This window comes from Apodemus sylvaticus, chromosome 5 (assembly GCF_947179515.1).
Source record: "Apodemus sylvaticus chromosome 5, mApoSyl1.1, whole genome shotgun sequence".
NCBI lineage: Eukaryota > Metazoa > Chordata > Mammalia > Rodentia > Muridae > Apodemus > Apodemus sylvaticus.
Genome location: NC_067476.1, coordinates 150748070 through 150767554, shown reverse-complemented (window position 1 = coordinate 150767554; position 19485 = coordinate 150748070). Strand labels below are relative to the sequence as shown.

At 52.7% G+C, this 19485-nt stretch overlaps 1 protein-coding gene across 1 annotated transcript in view; it reads left to right on the top strand.

Moving 5' to 3' along the window:
• The window catches only part of Cdh22 (cadherin 22), a 124896-nt gene that overhangs the window by 44050 nt on the left and 61361 nt on the right, over positions 1-19485 (top strand). The window contains exon 2 of the mRNA XM_052184278.1: positions 11260-11809. Within this exon, the coding sequence (XP_052040238.1) occupies positions 11570-11809 (240 nt within the window). The 5' untranslated portion in view covers positions 11260-11569. The remainder of the gene's footprint in view (positions 1-11259; positions 11810-19485) is intronic.

Below are 19485 nucleotides of genomic sequence, written 5' to 3'. Positions count from 1 at the left end.
TGCCCATCTTTATCCGTCTTTCCTTGCCACAGCCTCTGGGAATTCCAGATCTGCTACTAACTGGCTGTGTGACCTTGGGCAAGTCCTCAGCCTGTCTGGGCCACTGGTCCCCTTTTCTGGAATAGAAATCTGAAAGACAGCCATTCGGAGAACGCAGTGAGAGGGTTGGTGCGCGTCCCGCGTCTAGCTGTCACCTCTTATTATTAGCTAATCGGATGGCTCCGTGCCTGGCACGAAGACGAGGCCCTGTGCGGGTGGCCCAGCCTTGTCTGCACTGACTCATGGTGCCGCTCGCTCGCCTGTCTTCTCTGCAGCCATGACCTGCCGAGGCTGCTTCCCCAGAGGACCCGGGTCCCGGCTCGCACGGCCTCCTTCCCGGAGGGAGAGGGTAATGAGGGAGATGGTGATGACTTAGTTTATGAGGTTACATGAGGAACGGAGAAGGTGGCGCTTGTGAAGTGCGGGACGTGCCTGGCTCTTAGTAGGTGATCAATACACGTCAGCAAAAACAGAAAAATAAAACCGGGAAGCCGTCCCTCCCGCTGCCTCCTCCCGCCTCCCCTCAGGTCAATCCATCATGGAGTCTGCTCCATTCTGCTTCCTAAATATTTCAGAGCTGTCAGTTTCTCTCATCCTACAGCGGCCTCCCAGGTCTGAGCCACCACCGCTGTCTCCCAGAGACACCACCTCCGCCTTCTGAAGTTGTTCCTAAGCCATAGGCAGGGCCACCTCTTGGAACACAAACTGGGGTGCTCTCCTAAAGACCCCTCCCTACCTTCTAGCTCTCCAATCCAAATCCCAAGCCCTATATCCCCTCTGTGCTGTGGCTAGTTTTGTTGTTAGGGTGTGTGTGGGGAGGGGGCGGGTGTTTTTTTTTTTTTTTTTTAAGATATGGTCTCCTTGTAGCCCAGGCTAGCCCAAACTCACTAAGTAGCTGAGAATGACCTTGAACTCCCAATCCTTCTGCTTCCAGCTTCTGCACACCAGGATTATAGGTGCCTATCACCTCATCAAACTAGGATAGTTTGTTTTTATCCGGGTTTTAGTGCTAGCCTCCTGGCTGTGGGTACTATGGCTGCTGCCCTGGCTGTGACCTGTGAACTCCCACCTTGGCCTGAAATATTCTTTAGACTGTCCCTCACGAACCTGGAGAGTTTTGTCTTCAAGTCCTTTCCAGGGGACTATTCTCACCAGTTCTCGAACCAGCAGTGAGGTTGTGTTCCTCCTACATATGTGGAGGTGCCTGTGTTTTATCTTTACTGAGGTTTATCAGTCCAATTGGGAATTGTACATCTATAGCTATGGAATCAGTACATGGGGGAGTCCACGCATGTTCACACACGGGGTTATGGGCAGCCGTGGAACACGTGCTGAGCTCCGTGGGCTCCTCAGTCTCCGGTATGGGTCTGGTATGTAGTAGCTACTCAGTTAATATTTCATGAGTCCATAAATGGTAGAGGCAGAAGAAAAAGAAACTGTAGCCCTGTGGTTTGGGGAAAGAGGAGGAGGAGAAGCCAACACCTCCTTCTTTCCCATCCCCCTCTTCCTGGACCAAGTGGCCACGCAGCCACCCACACTCCCTTTCTCAAGTCCTCGCATGCCCGGAGCCCTGCGATAAAGTAGGAATGAGGGAGAAAGGGCAGCAGCTGAGGTCCCCACAGCCAGGAGGCTGACACTAAAACCCAGGTAAAGCCAGCCCCTGAGCCCTCTGAAGGCTCAGGTCTCCCAGCTCTAAAGAACACAGACTCTGAATTCCCTATGCCGGGATGAGACAGAGGGACTGAAATTGAGAGTCACTGGGCAAGAGAGAAGAGCATGCCTACCACCTAGAACACAAGCAAAGGCCCTGGGGCATGAATGTCCTAAACAACAATGCCAGGCGAGCTGCTGACACCCTACTGCCATGAGGGAACACTTCAGCAAGTGGGCTTGCAGGAGCCACGGTTCATTTGTACTGGGAGTCTCTGAGACTTTCCTCCATGATAGGCTGGTTTCGTCTATCATAGCTGAGAACAGGGAGTGAACCGGAGTTGTTCATTGTGCAGTAGCCAGGGAGCAGAGCGAGAGAGATAGAGGGAGGAGCTTGGGAAAATATGTCCTTCAAAGGCGTGCCCTGTGTCTCTTTCTCCCCCTCTGCCCACTGAGATGGTCTAGCAATGGTCGATCACTAATGAGGTCAGAGTCCTCATGACCCAGTCGCCCCTCGAGGGCCCCATCTTCTGTCGCTGGGGTTGGAGCCTTCTATACGTGAGCACCTAGCGGGAAATTTCAGATCCAGAGCATAGCAGGCAGATCTACCCCTGGAGTCCGGCCCAGGATATCAGGCAGAGATCGTGTAGGTTCAGGTCCTACATGAGGCTGGGTGTGGTGGCGCAAGCCTGTAGTCCCAGCACTTGGGAGACAGAGGCAGGCAGATTTCTGAGTTCAAGGCCAGCCAGGGCTACACAGAGAAACCCTGTCTTGAAAACCAAAACAAAAAACAAAAAAAAGGTCCTACATGAGCTCTGAATCCAATAGATGGGAGTGCAAGTCTAGGCTCTAAAGCATGGCAGGATGTGGCCTGGGCAAGTCACACAACCTTTCTGTGCCTCAGTTTCCTTACCTGAGAAAGCAGTGCTTCCCCCACCCCCTCTGGAAGCAAGCAGACAAAGCCTGTGACCTACGTGGGGACCGAGGGACACAGCCTGACCCTGCAGGGAGAGGCCAAGGAGCTTTGGGACTTGTTGATGGTGCCTCACCTCGGGGCATGCTCAGCACAAGGGAGATGGCTGAGACCCCCGGGAGGCCATTGCACGGGGTGTGCTGAGGCAGCAGGGCATGCACGCCTCTATGATTCTCCTTCCTTGTCTCTGACCTTTCCTCACTGGGTATGTATTAGTCAGGGCTCTCTGGAGTCACAGAACTTATAGGTAGTCTCTATATAGTTAGGGAATTTGTTGATTACTTACAATCTGTAGTCCAACTCCCAACAATGGTCAGCAGCAGCTGTGGTTGGAAGTCCAAGGATCTAGCAGTTGCTCAGTCCCACGAGGCAAGCAGGCAAGGAAGAGTGAGTGAGTCTTCCTTCTTCTAATGACCTTTTGTAGGTCTCCAGCAGAGGGTATGGCCCAGATTAAAGGTGTGTACCACCGAGCCTTTAATCCCAGACGATCTTGAACTGGGAGATCTCCTAGTCTTAATCTTCTGGAATTCATAGCCACTAGGCTTCAAGATCTCCATGCCAAGATCCAGGTCAGAAACTTGTATCTCTCAGCCTCCAGATTAGATCACTGGTGAGCCTTCCAATTCTGGATTGTAGTTCATTCCAGATATAGTCAAGTTGACAACCAGGAATAGCCACCACAGGGCAAATCTGGTTTCCAAGCTGAGAAGTCCTGGAAGACCCTGGACCCATGCCAAGACCAATGCTGTGGGTGTGACCCTACCCTGGCAACACGTGTATTCGTCACTGTCCAAGTTTATGCTCCATGTGTGGCAAGCTTGCAGAGGGCTGGGCCAGCTGGCTGCTTGTTTACCGTCCCACCGTGTCACAGGGTGGCTGGCTCAGCACTGTCTTTACCTCACGGCTCCTGCCTGGGACACTGGGACTCATTCTCCCCAAGGGCGAGAACTAAACTGGTGGAAATAACATCCCCCAGGGAGCAGGCTGCAGCTGGACACAGTGTGCTCCAGGTCCAGGATCCAGCGGGCATTGTGCCTTTGGGACTTGGATAGGGCAGCTAGGTGCCAGCCTGGCAGGCAAAGCGCCCACTGGCAGCCCTGGGAGCCAGGAGGGCATGAAGAGAGGACAAAAGTAAGCCTGCAGTACCAAGTGGAAGAGCAGGGGAATGGATGGATGGATGCATGCATGCATGCATGCATAGATGGATGCATGCATGCGTGCATGCATAGATGCATGCATGGATGGATAGACACATGCATGGATGCATGGATGCATGGATGGATGGATGCATGTATGTATGTATGTATGTATGTATTTAGTATGTATGTAGTATATATGTACATCCCTACCCTGTATCCTCTCTGCCCCAGGCACCAGCCCCTCCCAATGACCCAAGCAGCTGACTTCCTCTGTGCCAATCAAACTGAATCTCTACTCTCCTTCACACAGGACTCCAATGTCGGTCTCATGTGGGCCTGGCTAGCAATTGTTCGCAGAATGCATGAGCAAATTATATGAGCAGCCTCTCCCAGCCCCTTTCGCACCCAGGATACTTGGTCTGTAATAGGAGTCCAAGGGTAGCCAGCAAATGACCAGAAACAGAGATTTGCTGGTCTTCCAACATTACTGCTCAACGCCAGTTCTCTCTCCAGCATCAACCTCTGCATCTGACCTTGTCCTTGTAAAGCCAGCACAGTCACCCCACAGTTCCAGATAAGACAAATGAGGCTCAGAGAAACAGTGGGTTACCCAGGCACCTCACAGTCCAGCAACAGCTAGGAGTCAGGCCTCAGCCTGGCCATGCGGCCTCAGAGGTCCTAAGGGTTCAATTCCATCCCTTTGTCTGGGACTGGAGGATGACCTGGAGACTGGAGCAAGCTTGTATGACTAGCCCCTGGCTGCACTATGAAGTCTCTCTGCTATGTCTTGAATGGAAGTCAATGTGCCCAGGCTGGCTCCTGGCAGAGTGATCGGCAGGGAGACAAACGTCAAATAGGCAGGAAAAGCCCTTGTCTGTCCCCGGGGAGACAGCCAGATGACAAAGGAGAGCTGGCACCTTTGTCTTGGCAGTGGTGGTGCCAGGGTACTGAGAAATCCAGACAGGATGTGCTGTCCGTTGCTGCAGAGGGCAGAAGGACAGAAATAGCATGGACGGCAGTGGCTGTGCCCTGAGCGCAGGGGGAGCTCAGGGCAGCAGAGCCAGGGCTCCTCTGGGATGGGGAAGGTCACCTTCTCCCAGGAAGTCTGAGCTTGTCTGGAGCAAGCCTCTCCTGAGTCCTTCCCAGGCACCAGGATGTGCTTCACTCTGGAAATAGAGATGGTCTTTGCTGCTTAAAACCTTGTCCTCAGAGCTGATGGCAAGCCCAAGATGTAGACTGAGCTAGACCGGTCTAAGGGAATTCTGGGGGAGAGAACGAGAATCTAAGACCAGGGCAAGTTAATTCCGTGGTTCCAAGAGATCATTAGAGACAAATGTCTCCATCTTTTCTCAGTAGAACTTTCCAGCTTGCAATAGCTCTCTTTATCATCCCAAAATGGCTGCTGCTGCTCCAGTCATTTCCTACGCACGCACGCAGAAAACAAAAACTATCTCCTAAGGCATCCCCTTTTACTAGGAGTAGAAATATTTTCCAAGATGCTTCCCAGAAGATAGCCCTTTATAGTTTATTGACCAGAATTGTGTTATAGGACACTCTGTAAACCAATTACTGGTGGGGAGAAGGAAAACGGCTCTCACTAGTTACACTAGTCACTGCTCACAGAGGGGAGATTCTGCACACGAGGCCCCAGTAAGAGTGGAGGCTGAGATGAAGCAAAGACAAGGAAGAACGGAGGCCGAGCCAGCAATTCCCAGCCAGCTGTGGCTTGAGACTCCTCAGCATCCTTCTGAGTCACCCCAGACCCCAGCCAGGCTGCCACATGCACCCCAGCTCTGGTCCCTCCGGCTCCTCTGCTCCGTCTCTGTCCGTGACTTCCTGCCGCCCCTCCTATCCATGTTTGAGCCCTCTGCTCCTGCGGCCTGCCCGCCATGCTTTTTGCTTCATTTAAATGCTCTCTGCTCCTCATCTCGGGCATGTGCATCTATCCAGCATTCGGTACACATTACGAGGTAAATGGGAAGTGGCACCTTTCCTCACTGCAAGGAGGATGATGTGCAAGTACTCTGGCACCAGATGGGGACTTCTTGGGGGGGGATGAGTGTGTCTTTATTGTCACAATCATTCCAGGAAGCTTGAGCTCCCTGCCTGGCTTGTCTGGTGTTCAGAGGGTTTGGGGAAGGATGGATGGATGGATGATTGATGTACCAACGGGTGGAAGGATGGAAGGATGGATGGATGAGTTGGTGACTGCATAGATAGATTGGATGGATGACTAAATAGTTGGATTAAATGGAATAAATACATCGATGGAGTGGAGAGTTGGATGGATGGTAAGTAGATGGAGAAGTGAAATATTGGATAGATGGATGAGTGGGTGATTAGATAGAATAGGTAGATGAATGAATGAATGGCTGGATGAAAGAATGGATGGATGATGGATGGATGGGTGGAGAGATGTATTATGTATATAGGCATTCATGTGTGGATGGATGGATAAATGTATGTATGCATAGATGGATAGATGGATGATGGATGGATGAGTGGATGGTGGATGGATGGGTAATGGATGGATGATGGATGGATGGAGGGATAACAGATGGATGTTTTATGTATGTAGGCATGCATGTGTGGATGGATGGCTAAATGTATGTACGGATAGATGGCTGGATGATGGGTGGATGGATAGATAGATGGATGAGTGTATAGTGGGTGAGTAGATAATGGATGGATGATGGATGGATGATGATGATGAATAGATAGTGGATGGTTGATGGATGGATGGATGGACAGATGGATGGACAGATGGACAGATGTTCCCTTTAGACAGTGATTTCTCCATGGCACCCCAGAGACAGACTACTACCCTTTCCAGTGTCCTTTGCTGCCCCTCCCTTCCGGCTTTGCTGTCTACTTCTGGCTTTCTTATCCACCTCACCTGAATTCCTTGTCCAGATCTGAGGCTTACCCTCAGCTGGAATTCAGCCCTGAGCACCTGACCCTGGGCAGCACAGCACTGCCTTCCACAGGCTGACAGCTTTCAAACCACACACATCCAAATGTGATCCTCTCTTTCAGGCAATGTCTTCAGCGCCTCAAAAAGAGACCTCCCTGTGCCATGGTCAGGCCACTTGCACCCCCTTTCAGAGCTGTCAATACTTCCCACAGTCAAGGCATGCTTCTCAGAGCTGGCTTACACCCTCCTGGCTGGCATGACTCTGCGCGTGTGTGTGTGTGTGTGTGTGTGTGTGTGTGTGTGTTCACTATGCTCTTATGCTCAAACCTACCTAGGGTCCCATCCTTACAGTAAAAACGTGAAAGACCCTACAGTTCCGACACCCCCACCTCCACACTCTTTGCCCCTACCCACTGTCCACGTCACCACACCAGGCTCCCAGATGTCCTCTCACTTTCGATACGTGTGGATCCCAGGGCCTTTGCTCTGCCTCAGGCAGGAATGTTCTTTTTAGTGTCACGGCATCTCCTCTCTGTAGAACAGATCCATTTTCAAATAGTATCTTAATGGCAAGCCTTCCCTGGCCACTCTGTATACATTATTATTTTAAATGATTGCTAAGTTGATAGATGAAGGATGAGCAAATGGATAGAAATAGAGGATACATAAATACTTCCCCAACCCTGTTACTCTGCTTGGTTTTCTCCAGAACACCTCACCATTATCTAATACAATTTTCTGTTACTGTAACAGAATATTGGAGACTGAATAAGTTATTAAAAGTGGGGGGGCAGCCACCCATGGTGGCCTGTGCTATCCCAGCACTCAAGAGGCAGAGACAGGCAGATCTGTTACTTTGACACCAGCCTGGTCTACATAGTGAGTTCCTGGCTAGCCAGAGCTACATAGAGAGACCCTGTCACAAAACAAACACAGGCAGATCTGTTACTTTGATGCCAGCCTGGTCTACATAGTGAGTTCCTGGCTAGCCAGAGCTACATAGAGAGACCCTGTCTCAAAACAAACGAATTGAAAACTCACAGCTCAGAGCAGTTTGTTTGTATCTGTGATCCCAGAGGCTGGGAAGCACAAGGATACATGGAAGGTGTCAAGATGGCCCAAGGTAAAAGAGGAAACAAGAAGAGAGACTTTGGGGGATCCCCATCTCTAGGGATCTGCATTAGTTCTTCAGGATAACCCAACCACTCCTTTAAGGCCCCACATCCCAACACCCCTGACTATCACTCAAAACCAAAGCCAAACCATGTCAGACATGTCCACTGCTCATGCCTCTGTCTCCTCATCACAAAGCAAGATGTCTGTTTATTTCCTCTGAGCCCAGATCAGTGCCTAGCAGAGCCCTGTGACCTTTGCAGCACAAGCAGCTGCCAAGTGTGAAATGGTGTGTATGTGTGTGTGTGTGCACATGCACTCTGTGGACAGACACAGTGTGACAGGCCAAGCTGAAGAGCAGGCGAGGCAAGGCCCGCATCAGATGAGCCCGGCCTGGACTCAGTTTCTTAATCCCACTCGGGACTAAATAGCTCTGAGCAGGAAGTTCAGCCCTCTGACCCAGGGGAAGGCTTGCCAGCATGCCCGGAGGCTCACATAGAGTCAAGGAGAGCTGGAGGGAGCCTCAGGCTTCTTCACTGCTGGTCAGACAGAACGCGAGGGCAGGGTCCTGTGGTGGGTGCCCTCAGGCGAAGCTGAACCTGAAGAAGAGGGAGGAGCCCCCACAGCTGCTGTGCCCTGGCAGGCTAGGCTGTCCAGGGTGCAAGGAGCTGGCAGGCGGCCAGGGATCCTGGCCAGCTGCCAGAGGGAAGGCCTGGAGGCTGAGGTACAGAGGCCCAGGTCAGGGAAAGGGAAGATGGAAGGCAGGGTCCCTGGGGTGAGAGTACACAAAAGATCAGCCTCAACCTGGTGGGTGCACCCCGTGGGGGCCTGGCCTCATCTCCCATTCCCCTTGTATGGAGGAGAATCCAAGAGCTGGGTTCAAGCTTTGCTCTGGCTCCGGCAGTCTATGCTACTTTCAGAGTGCTTTGGAACTCAACCTGCCTCAGCGCCTCTGAAGTGGAGTTCTGAGTGCAGAGCTTAGCTGTCTTCCATGCCCTTACCTCCTCTCCAGTTCCTCTGACACAGACCTACCTGGACTTCCACTGAACTGCTGCTGACTCCAGCCTCAGGACCTTTGCACGTACTGCTGCTCTGTCTGGCTTCACCTCATCACTCCTCCGAGAGACCCTGAGCTCCTTCCCATAATCCCCCACTTCCTCCAGCCTTTCTGCCACGTCCTTGCCTCTTTTCCATTCCTGACATATCTGAAGTGGATCCACCCCTTTACACTCTGCTCCCTGCCCCACATACCTGAAGGTCAATCCCCCGAAGGCCTGAGCTCTGTTGCTGTGTCCCCAGTGCCCCACTTGGGTGCTGGTGTCTGGGAAATGCTGGGGAATACTTATGGAGAGAGAAAAGAACGCCGGGAACTTTGCATCTCCCAGTAACAGGTCTCATCCTGCTGCCTCATAAATGTTAAAGGTGTTCCGAATGAGTGAGGGAATGAATGAATAAATGAATGAATGAATATGATTTTTTTCTGTCTCCTAGATCGCATTGGACAGTACTGTTTGATAAATGAACAGGTGATTGAGTCCCTGCTTGCCCCTCCCCCTTATAAGAGGTGTTACAAACAAAGAAATAATGGAAGAAGAAGGCGGAGCCAGTGGCAGTCCGATGGGGGCAAACACTGGGGAGCTTCCGGTGGACCCCGCCTCCCCAGTCCTCGGCACCACACATCCCTGCCCCTCCCCCCCACGTTGCTGCAGGGCTGTGCAGCCCCGCAACTGTCTGCTGGAGTCAGGGGAACAGTTCCCGAGGCGGGCGAGGCACACACAGGGAGCTCATAAGCTGCAGGAAATGAAAGCTGTGGAGGCCACCCCCCCTCACCCATAACTCCAGCCTCATGACGACCAGGCAGGCCATCTTGCGTGGAATCAGAACCAGGGTCCCCAAGGCAATAGTGCTGCAGAGACGGCAGGGACACCTGGGTGGAAGAAATCATACACGGGGCACAGAATGGGTGGGTGGGCACTCTCGAGGGAGCTGCTCCCAGCCGGGCCACAGTCCCAGGCTTGGTTGGATGTAGGCAGGGTCTAGAGGGGGGAGGGGGTACAGCATGTCACGGCCTGCGTCCCCTGTGTTCCTGTGCGCTATGGTCTCATTCACCTCCGGCTATAAGCCTTCCATGCATCCTAGAGACCTGGGCACGCAGAACCTGGAGAGTCACCTGTCACCCGCCCCCCAAGCCCTAACCCCCTGGGGGAGGGGGCTGCTGTGTACATGATGGCCTGACCTTCCCCCCACTTCAGTACTGCTCTAAGGAGGAGGACCACAGTTCCCACCCCAACCCTTCAGAGTACTTCCTTGTCCTCAGGAGCCCCGCCCCACCCTGCCCAGCCCCACCCTCCACACAGTTCTGTATCTCTCCTAAGTCAGTCTGCACTCCGAACATCTTCCCTTCCCAACTGCTCAAATTCCTCCTCCTCCTCCTCCAGGAAGCTGCCCTGATTCCTCTCCCTTCCAAACATCTGCACCCCGCAGTCTTCAATCTGTCCTCTCAACACTGGTCACATGCCCCTCGTGTCCTGAGGTGGTCTTGCCTCTTGTGACCCTAAACCCCGGTCCCGCTCTACCTTGGTTCTCAGCGCGTACATAGGCTGAGCCTGGCTCGGTGCTGAGGCCAGAGGAAGTTCTTGAACCAAGCTAGACTGAGCGTAGGTAGTGAACCCGCCTCTGTTCTTCTCTCTGTACCTGAGATTCCTGGTGGAAGCATGGCTCTCCCACAGACACCCACCTCAGGCCATTATTTATCATTACGGCTCCCGTAGGTGTGAGTGCCCCGGGCCTTCTTCGCTGAGAGCAGAACCTGAGGGAAGGGGAGACGGATGGATCTATGGCCAGCCTGTGTTGGGTGGGGAGGGGGTTGAAAGGTTGACTGGTGGTGGTGGGGGAGAGACACCAAGCACAGATGTGACTCTATCCAGAGTCACTTGGGTACTCCAAGCAAAGTCCTCTGGGGCTCCAGAGATCTCTCCCCACACAGCTTATGAAGGTGGCAGCTACCAGCAGGCTCCCCCTGGGTCCTCTGCTGCCAGGCAGAGGTGAGGAACATTCCCAAGTTGCACACAGGAGGCCTGGGGCTTCTGCCTCCGGGAGCCATTCTAGAAGCTACCTCTGCGGGGATTCCAGAGGATCCCACTGTGCCAGAGAATTCATCAACCAGGAACCAGGCACGCAGCCGCTGAAACTGTTTTGGGGCTCTTGGGGGCTGGAGCAGCAACTGGAAGAGTTGTGGGAAGCAGGGGTCTTAGAAGGGGAAGGAAGGGACAGGAACGCGGGGAGAGTGAGCTATCCACAGTCCCTATTGTGTCTGTTCCTGAAAAGGACAGGCACACAGTAGGTGTTTAATTAGTTACTGCAAGGCTAGTGACAGTGGCAGCCTGCCCACACACAGGACTTCATCCCACGTTTTCTCTTTTGTCCCACAGGTTCCTGATGGATCTGGATGACCTCTAGTCCCAGAAGGACTTCAAGATCCTTTTGCCGACACTGACCACATCGTCTGGCCTCAGGGACCATGGCACAAGTCCTACTCAGGAGCAGCTGCCAGGCTGCCTGGTGACTGGACCTGGGGCTTCAGCGAGGGGGGCGCGGGCCAGAACCGGGTGTCCATGCCCGGGTGCGGCCGCGCCCCCTCCCAGTCCAGCCCAACATCCCCGAGGCTGAGGTCACCATGTGACACAGCACCGCTGCGGTGCCTCTGGTCCATGCTCCGGGGCTTGGCCCGCGCAGCCAAGCATGAGGCTACGGCCGGAAGGGGCGCTCCGGGCGGGGGCTGCGCTGTCGCCCGTGTTGCTGCTTCTACTACCACTGCTGGGGCACCTGTGGGCTGCAAGCACACCTGCCCCGCCCTCCTTGTCACCTGGGACTCAGCAGGACAACCAGCTGGGTGCCGGCCGAGTGAAGCGCGGTTGGGTGTGGAACCAATTCTTCGTGGTGGAGGAGTACACGGGGACAGAACCCCTGTACGTGGGCAAGGTAAAGTGGGGCCCACGGTCCAGCCCCGACTCTGGGGACACCCACCGGAAGTCCCGTTCCCTACTCCCTTCCAGCTATCTCCTGCCCCGTGCTCTCCCCACAGCCCCTGCCTTTCCACTGTTGATGAGTGGGGAAGCCCAGCTCATGTCTGGGTACTGTGGGGACAGCCAACAAGTTCACAGATTGGATCATGTCCCCTGTGTCACCTGACCAGCATTCCTGGACCTCTATAACTTACTTACCTGGGGTCATGCCTGAGTTTGCGTTTGCTCTCTGCAGAGCCTGTTAGCTGTGCCTCCTGCCACAGGGTCACTCTCCTGAGCTGCACGGCTAGCCTGGTCTTACGGCTTTCTGAAAGACAATCGCAGGCCCCACACATCTTCTATTGTCCCTTTCACCAAGGTGCCTAAGCTGTCTCCTTTCCTTCCTGCTCCTTCCTCTCATACTAGGTGCCTGATACTCACTACCCGGGGTCTCAGCTCAAATGCTGCTTCCACAGAGAAGCCCTCCCTGACTACAACACACACACACACACACACACACATCTGTGCACTCACTCCTGAGTCCCTGTGTCTGCCCTTCAGATGCATCAGTTATACATGTGTCTGTTTGATTATCCAGTTGACACATCCCCCTTCATCAAAGCCTATTTGTTCACCATTAAATCCCCAATGCCTAGTACCAATGAGGCTCGCACACTGTTCTATGAATAAGTGAGTGAGTGAATGAGTGAATGAATGAATGAATGGAGGAAGGAGGAATGGAAGGAAGGAAGGAAGGAAGGAAGAAAGGGAGGAAAGAAGGAAGGAAGGAAGGAAGGAAGGAAGGAAGGAGCCTTTCCAAACAGCAAATTCTGGTTAACCTGGCTGGAGCCCAGGGCTCTAAAACTTTAAGGAGTGAGCTCAGGCTGGTGTTAACCCTTTCAATCCCTGCTCCTCACAAAGCCTGGGTGTGCTGCTAGGGAGACAGGAGTATGAACAACTCCTGCTGACTGGGGCCTCCAAGGAATCACAGACACCCTGATGTGTAAAACATCTCACAAATCAGCCCGGGGGCCCAGTAAGCACCAATTAAATGGGATTGCCGGCAGGCTTCAGGGTGGAGAAAAGCCCTGAGCTGGGTGTTAGCATAAGCGAAGCGGAGGAGCCCATGAAGCTGGTGGAAGGAGGCCTACATAGACTCAGGAGCTGGAGAGAGAGCCCGACCTCTCTGGAAATTTGCTGGTGGTGGAGATGGGGAAGTGGAAGTGGCCATAAGCTGAGGGTGGGTCTCTGGGTTTTCCTTAGGCAGATGGCAGCTTGCTGGCACATTTTGGTTAATGGTAGGAAATCCAACTCAAAAGCTTATTTTGCTGCCAGAGCCTGACTGTGGACTGGGGCAGATCTGAGACTCAGAGCCCAGCCCCTGATAGTGGTAGGAAAGCCTGCAAGTAACCGGGTGCAGGAACGCTGCTTTCCGGGTTCGGCCATCACCATCCACGCATGCGCTGAAGTAGATTCCTGGTCGAGCAAAGCCTGGGTCCCACAGATAGAGCTCGTGCAAGGACAGGCCTGGTTTAACATCTCAGCGGCAGAGCAGGGACAGCTAGCTCCCAGTCGGGCTGACAGGACTGTGTGAAGAGGGGAGAAAAGCCCTTGTGGTCTGGTAGCTACGAATGTAAGCTCTGAAAGCCTGACCTCACCAATCTGCTCCCTACATAGCCTTGAACCTGGATCTTTCGTTTTTTTGTTTTTTAATTCTGTTTGAGTGTTTGGCTTGTAGGAGTATACATGTACTACCTGTGTGCCTGGTGTCCATACTGTTCAAAAAAGGGCATCAGATCCCCAGAACTGGAATTCTGCATGGTTATGAGCTACCTACATGAGTTCTGGGAATCGAACCTTGGTCCTCTACAAGAACAGCAAGTGCTCTCAACCACTGGGCTACTTCTCCAGCCCTGAACCCATATCTTTATACACAGCCAGACCGCTTTCTTCATAGACAGGGAATCTGAGGTACCATGTGCTCACCTTCTTGAGGTTTAAGAAAGAGAGCGCAGCTGGGCGGTGGTGGCGCACGCCTTTACGCCCAGCACTTGGGAGGCAGAGGCAGGCAGATTTCTGAGTTTGGGGCCAGCCTGGTCTATAGAGTGAGTTTCAAGACAGCCAGGGCTACACAGGAAATCTTGTCTCGAAAAAACAAAAAGAGAAAAGAAGGAAGGAAGGAAGGAAGGAAGGAAGGAAGGAAGGAAGGAAGGAAGGAAAAAGAATGCAGCCCACAAAACACTTGGCCCATGGCTTGTCTTGGGTGTTTCGTATTATTCCCATATAATCACCCAAGTGCAATGTAAAAAGCATTGTTCTCTCTCTGTCTCTCTCTGTCTCTCTGTCTCTGTCTCTGTTTCTCTCTCTCTGTTTCTCTCTCTCTGTTCTCTCTCTCTCTCTCTCTCTCTCTCTCTCTCTCTCTCTCTCTCTCTCTCTCTCTAGACTGACGTCAGAGAGGGCAGAGGCCTAGAGTGGACAGGGTGTCTATGATGCTGCACTTGTAGCTTCTTGGACGTTTAAAGGCCAGAGGAACCTTAGCTGTCATACTTAGAAACTCTGTCTGCCTTTTTTAGTCCACGGACTCTCCCTGGCCTGGAACTCACCAAGAAGCCTAGACCAGCTAAGCGGTGAGCCCCGGAGATCACTTATTCCTGCCTCCCCTGATCTGGGCTTACAAGGGCAGGGTCCCACGCCTGGCTTTTAGTTCCCCTGCTAGGGATCAAATGCAGTATTTTACCAGTTGGTTTCTCAGACTTGTTGCTGTTTCTGATGCCCTAAGGAGAAAAGGCTAGCCTGAGGCTGAGGGTCCAGACTTGGAAAGCTCAGAGAAAAGCCTGGGCCAGCCTGAGGTCCCCAGAGAGGCCCCAGAGGACTCATATGTAGGACTGACCTAAACATCTACTTAAAGCTATATGGGCAACAGCTCAGCCACTGGCACAGCAACTGAATCCTCTGCAAAGGACACCCAGCCGCTCAGGGAAGCTTAGTCCTAATTGGCTGCTTGCGTCTTTGCCTGGCCAGCTTGGGGGGGGGGGGTGTCTCACCATCATAAGTGAGCCCCATCACATCACCTTAAACCACAACGTGTTGTCAGTAAGAGCTCCCAGTGAGTCCTTTCATTGTAAGAAGGGGAAAACTGAGGTCCAGGTGTGAAGAAGCATGTGCCAAGGCCAAAAGATAACACAAATAGACAATCAGGTCACCAGGTCACCAATGCCACTTCAAGTCTAGACTCCATGCTAAGCTTCTGCTGTGAGACAGTATTATGCTGGTCCATCCTCTGGAAAGGTCTCCGCCGCTGTTGTGAACTGCCAGCCTCCCCCACCTCCTTAGCCTAGAGCTCAGCTGCCCTACTGCCAACTTCACCCCCAGGGTACTGTGCAGGGGGCAAGGGGAGACCCTTGCCTGCAGCTTTCTTATTGAGGGAGACTGCTGTGTGACCAGCTAACTGACTGGATCCAGATTCAGATGCCCAGGTTCTAGTAACCCCTGTGCTCCGGCCCTAACACATCCTAGCTTCTCATCCGTCAGTGGAAGGAGGTTTTCCATCTTAAGAATGTGAGCTTGGGTTTGTTAGGTTTCTTTTTCTTTTTTTAAGCCATCGATCCCATGCACACCCAGTGCTTGTGTGTGCACACGCATGTGCATGCCCTCCAATTATGTCACATCCTTTGCTCTGCCGGGAGAAAGGACTTCTCCGCGGCTCCAGTGAAATCACTGCTTCCTGGTCCCCCACTCCAGGGAGTCACTCTGAGCATCAGTCCTTCTCGAATTCTAAAGGTAGCTTAGCAACCGAGCCAGGCAGTGAACCCCGTGTGCCCAACGGTAGCCGATTTCACAGCCGCCACCTCCTCCATCACTCACCGCCAGGCTCCTGTCAGCACCCACAGGAGCCACCAGGCCCTGCGGTTGTTAGGCTGTCCCCAGGCCCAGCGACAGTTCCCTGCACAGCCCTGCCGGTGGGCATCCCCACCTACCTTCTCCAACACCCCGCCCCCCAAAGCAACATCCCAGCATTTCCATAAAATCTGGGTACTTTCGCTAATCCCCTTTCTGAACTGTAATTTCCCCTGAGGCTCCTGTCAGCCGGGTGTGGATTTTGTAGGATTTTACCCTTTTTCTTTTTTTTTTAAAAGATAGAATTATGGGGTCAGCACTTATGACCAACTCCTGGGGGCGGTGAGATCTATTTTAGATATACGGCAGGATTGGAGCAGGGAGGGAGTGGATTTAATTAAGTTGCTAATATTTAAAGAAAATTGATGAACTCTTGGTTTACGAGTTGTGCCTGCGTGAACAGAGCCCTTGCACTGGGGGGGAGGGGGGCTCTTTATTTGATTTGCTTTCTGTTTAAAGCCGGGACTCGTTTTTATTTGCGTAGCTTCACTGTCCGTTTAATTGTCTTTAATAAGGAAACCCTACCTCTGCTCGCATTTAATTTTGATTTAATTAGGAGGAAGTAATTAATGGCCCTGTAAATCCCATTTGCAGCCCCCTGGGATGAGGTACCACAGAGCTCTTGGTGTTGGTGTTTATGATTGAGGGCTAGGTTTGGGGATGAGGCAGGGTGGGCGGTCCTCCTCAGAAACAGGCCTCTCTGGATGAGGTAGTAAGCTTTAGGTAGGATCTATGCCTTCCTTCTCTGGGCCTCAGTTTGCCTATCTGTTTAATGGGAGAGAATGGAATATACTAGGGCGTTCACAGGAGAGGATGCAGCAGGCAGAGGCGATGCTGCAGGCTCTGGCACTGTGTGCTTGAGCATCGTAAGAGTCCTGTAACTATCCCCCATTAGCTGACACTGAGAGGTGAGGGAACTATTTTCTTCCCCTCAGAAATAGGTGGCTCTCCAACTCCAGTCTCAAATGAGGCGCCTTGATCGGAATATGTAAGAGAAGCAGTGACAGTTGAGTGTCCTTGGTCACACATTCAGTGTGTTTACAGCCCAGCTGGTGCCACTGTAGACATGAGGACGGGCCCTCTGCTGTTCCTGGAGGGAGATTTTGATCTCACACTTCGTGTGCATGCACACAAGGAAGCCTGCAAGCTTGTAAGCGGACACCCTCAGCTCCCCTGCGCGCCTGCACTCTCCCTGCAGGTACCATTGGTATCTCAGTGTACCGCCCAAGGAGCTCAGACCCAGGAAATCAACCTCTCCATCATCCCCCAAAACCCACAGTGTCAGGCACACCTAAGCACAACTCTGAAAGGCTCAGGGGAATGTGACATGAAGAAGCCTGTGCATGGAGGGCCACAGGGCTCTTCCACCACGAGAGACACATCTGAGAGGGCTTCCTGGAGGAGGAGTCAAATGGAACTTTGAACTGAGAAGGCACTAGGAGATGGCCTCTAAGCCTCCGATGAGTGGAGACATCCGTAGTTGATCCAGGAGATGGAGAGGGTGAGTTAGATGACCCCTTCCCCCATTCTTCCTGAGTCCAGAGACAGGAAAGGAATGCTGATCTACAGTAAGAACCTACTGTGTGCTGTGAGGTCATCTATATTATCTTATGAGCCTGAGGGATATGTTGGTAGCAATGGCAGTCCCAACTACAGATGGGAAAACTGAGGCTGTGAGAAGTGCCGCCACTCCCCAGGCCGAGGCAAAGCTGGAGCTGGTGTGTATGTAGCTGCTCCTAACTTCACACCCATCACTCTTCCTGATGTGTGATTTGGGGTCTTTTTCCAAATGGTGAACTGAGACTCAAGGAGAAGTGCAGGGCAAGGACTGGCATCAGAGACCCAGCTGGTGGTCCCGCCCCTTGCTTCCCAGCATCCACTGGGGCACTGTGGGCTGGTCAGTCTTCTCCTTGAGGCTGCAGGAGGATAGACCAGCGCTCAGGAGTCCAGTGGACCCAGGCTCGCCTTGATCCTTTCACGTGGAGCATGCAAAGCCATCTGCATACTGCATGCTGAGAATCCACCACAGGAGAAACACAGTAGGTCGTCAGGAAATGAGAGCGCCACCCGCCAGCTACCATGCGCATGCGCAGCTGGGATCTTGAACTGTCCTCTAGGGCTGAGCCAGGAAGAAGCCCAGCCTGGCGCCCAGAGCGCTGAGCCCTTAGCTCTTCCCTCTCTGGGCTGATTGGCAGTCTGACCCTGGAGTTCTTGTGAACAGCTACTGGGCCCCAATGTGAGCACTATGTCACACTTCACGGGACACCGATGGCCTCAGGGCTGGGTTCCACGTCCCCCTCCCTTCCAGTCATGGAAAGTGGGAAGGAGTTCTGTGGGAAAATAGTCAGGGAAGCAGAAGAATAACGGATTCAGGGTCATCCTCAGGTATGTAGTGAGTTTGAGGCTAACCTGGGCTACCTGAGACCATGTTTCAAAAAAGAAAGAGGAGGAGGAGGAGGACAAGAAGAAGAGGAAAAAGAAGAAGAAGAGGAAGAAGAAGAGGAGGAGGAAGAGGAGGAGGAAGAGGAGGAAGAAGAGGAGGAGGAAGAGGAGAAGAAGAAGAGGAAAAAGAAGAAGAAGAGGAAGAGGAGGAGGAAGAGGAGGAGGAAGAGGAGGAGGAAGAGGAAGAAGAAGAGGAGGAGGAAGAGGAGGAGGAAGAGGAGGAAAAGCAAATTCAAGAGATGTGCGATCTTGCACATCATGGAGATCCAGGATCCAGGGAGGGAAGGCATCATTGTGGCCAAAATACTTGGGTCATTGCCAGCATGTGTTCATTTAATCTTTACTGTGCCTTGCAGAGAAGAATGCTTGACTGCCTGAGGTGGGGAAACAGGATTCAGAAGGGCAAAAAGAACCCACCCGTGGCTATAACACCTGCAAGCTTAGCTTCTGTGGGCCACGTGACAGAGAGCACTTCTGTCCCGGTGCACGAGTCTTCTCATCTGAGACATGCGAGAGTCATTTTACAGGCAGTGATGGACACCGTTGAAGAGGACAGCTGCTCAGATTCTCCCACAATCCATCTCTTCTACCACAATGCTCCCAAGTGATTGCTGATCGAAGAAACAAATGTCCGGTCAAATTGGGACATGCGAAGAGACACCCTATTAGAGGCCACATCCCCCTTTTCCTACTGTACCGCCCCAAGATAAGGTAATGGGAGCCTACAAACAAACAGAGACAGGTCCCCTCATCCCAGGCACTGCCAGTGATTCAGGGCCGACGTCTGAGATAATTTTATTGGGGGCATTAAACTGAGTTATGAGGTTTTTACAATCCAGCCACTTATGAGAAATCTATTAACAGTAACTGGACAGGAAGAAGGAGCCCAGGACGGGCATTAATTGGGGCAATCTATAACAGGACGGGGACCCGGAAAGGTTCTACCAGACGCCTCCATTTACTCCCGGCAATTTCTGCTGAGAATCAGCAGAGTCGCCAAAAAGAGAGAGATGCCCATTAATCGGCTAATGAAATATGAAAATGTTTATGGGCCATTCAATCTTCCAAATGGCACTTCTATGATCCACCTTTCAGACGCAAAGTTCTACCACAGAATTTACACCTCGGCTCCTCCCGAGTGGCTGGGTGGGCTCTCCTCTTGATGAGTTCTCTGGCACCTGTTCTGAGGGTGAGGGGCTGGAGTCTGCCACAGCCAGGCCTCAAAAGTGCCTTAGGGACCGTCTCCTTCATGCACCAACTCCACAGAGTCTTAGAGAGGAGCAAAGGCTGTGCAGAGCTGGCTTCATCCGGCTT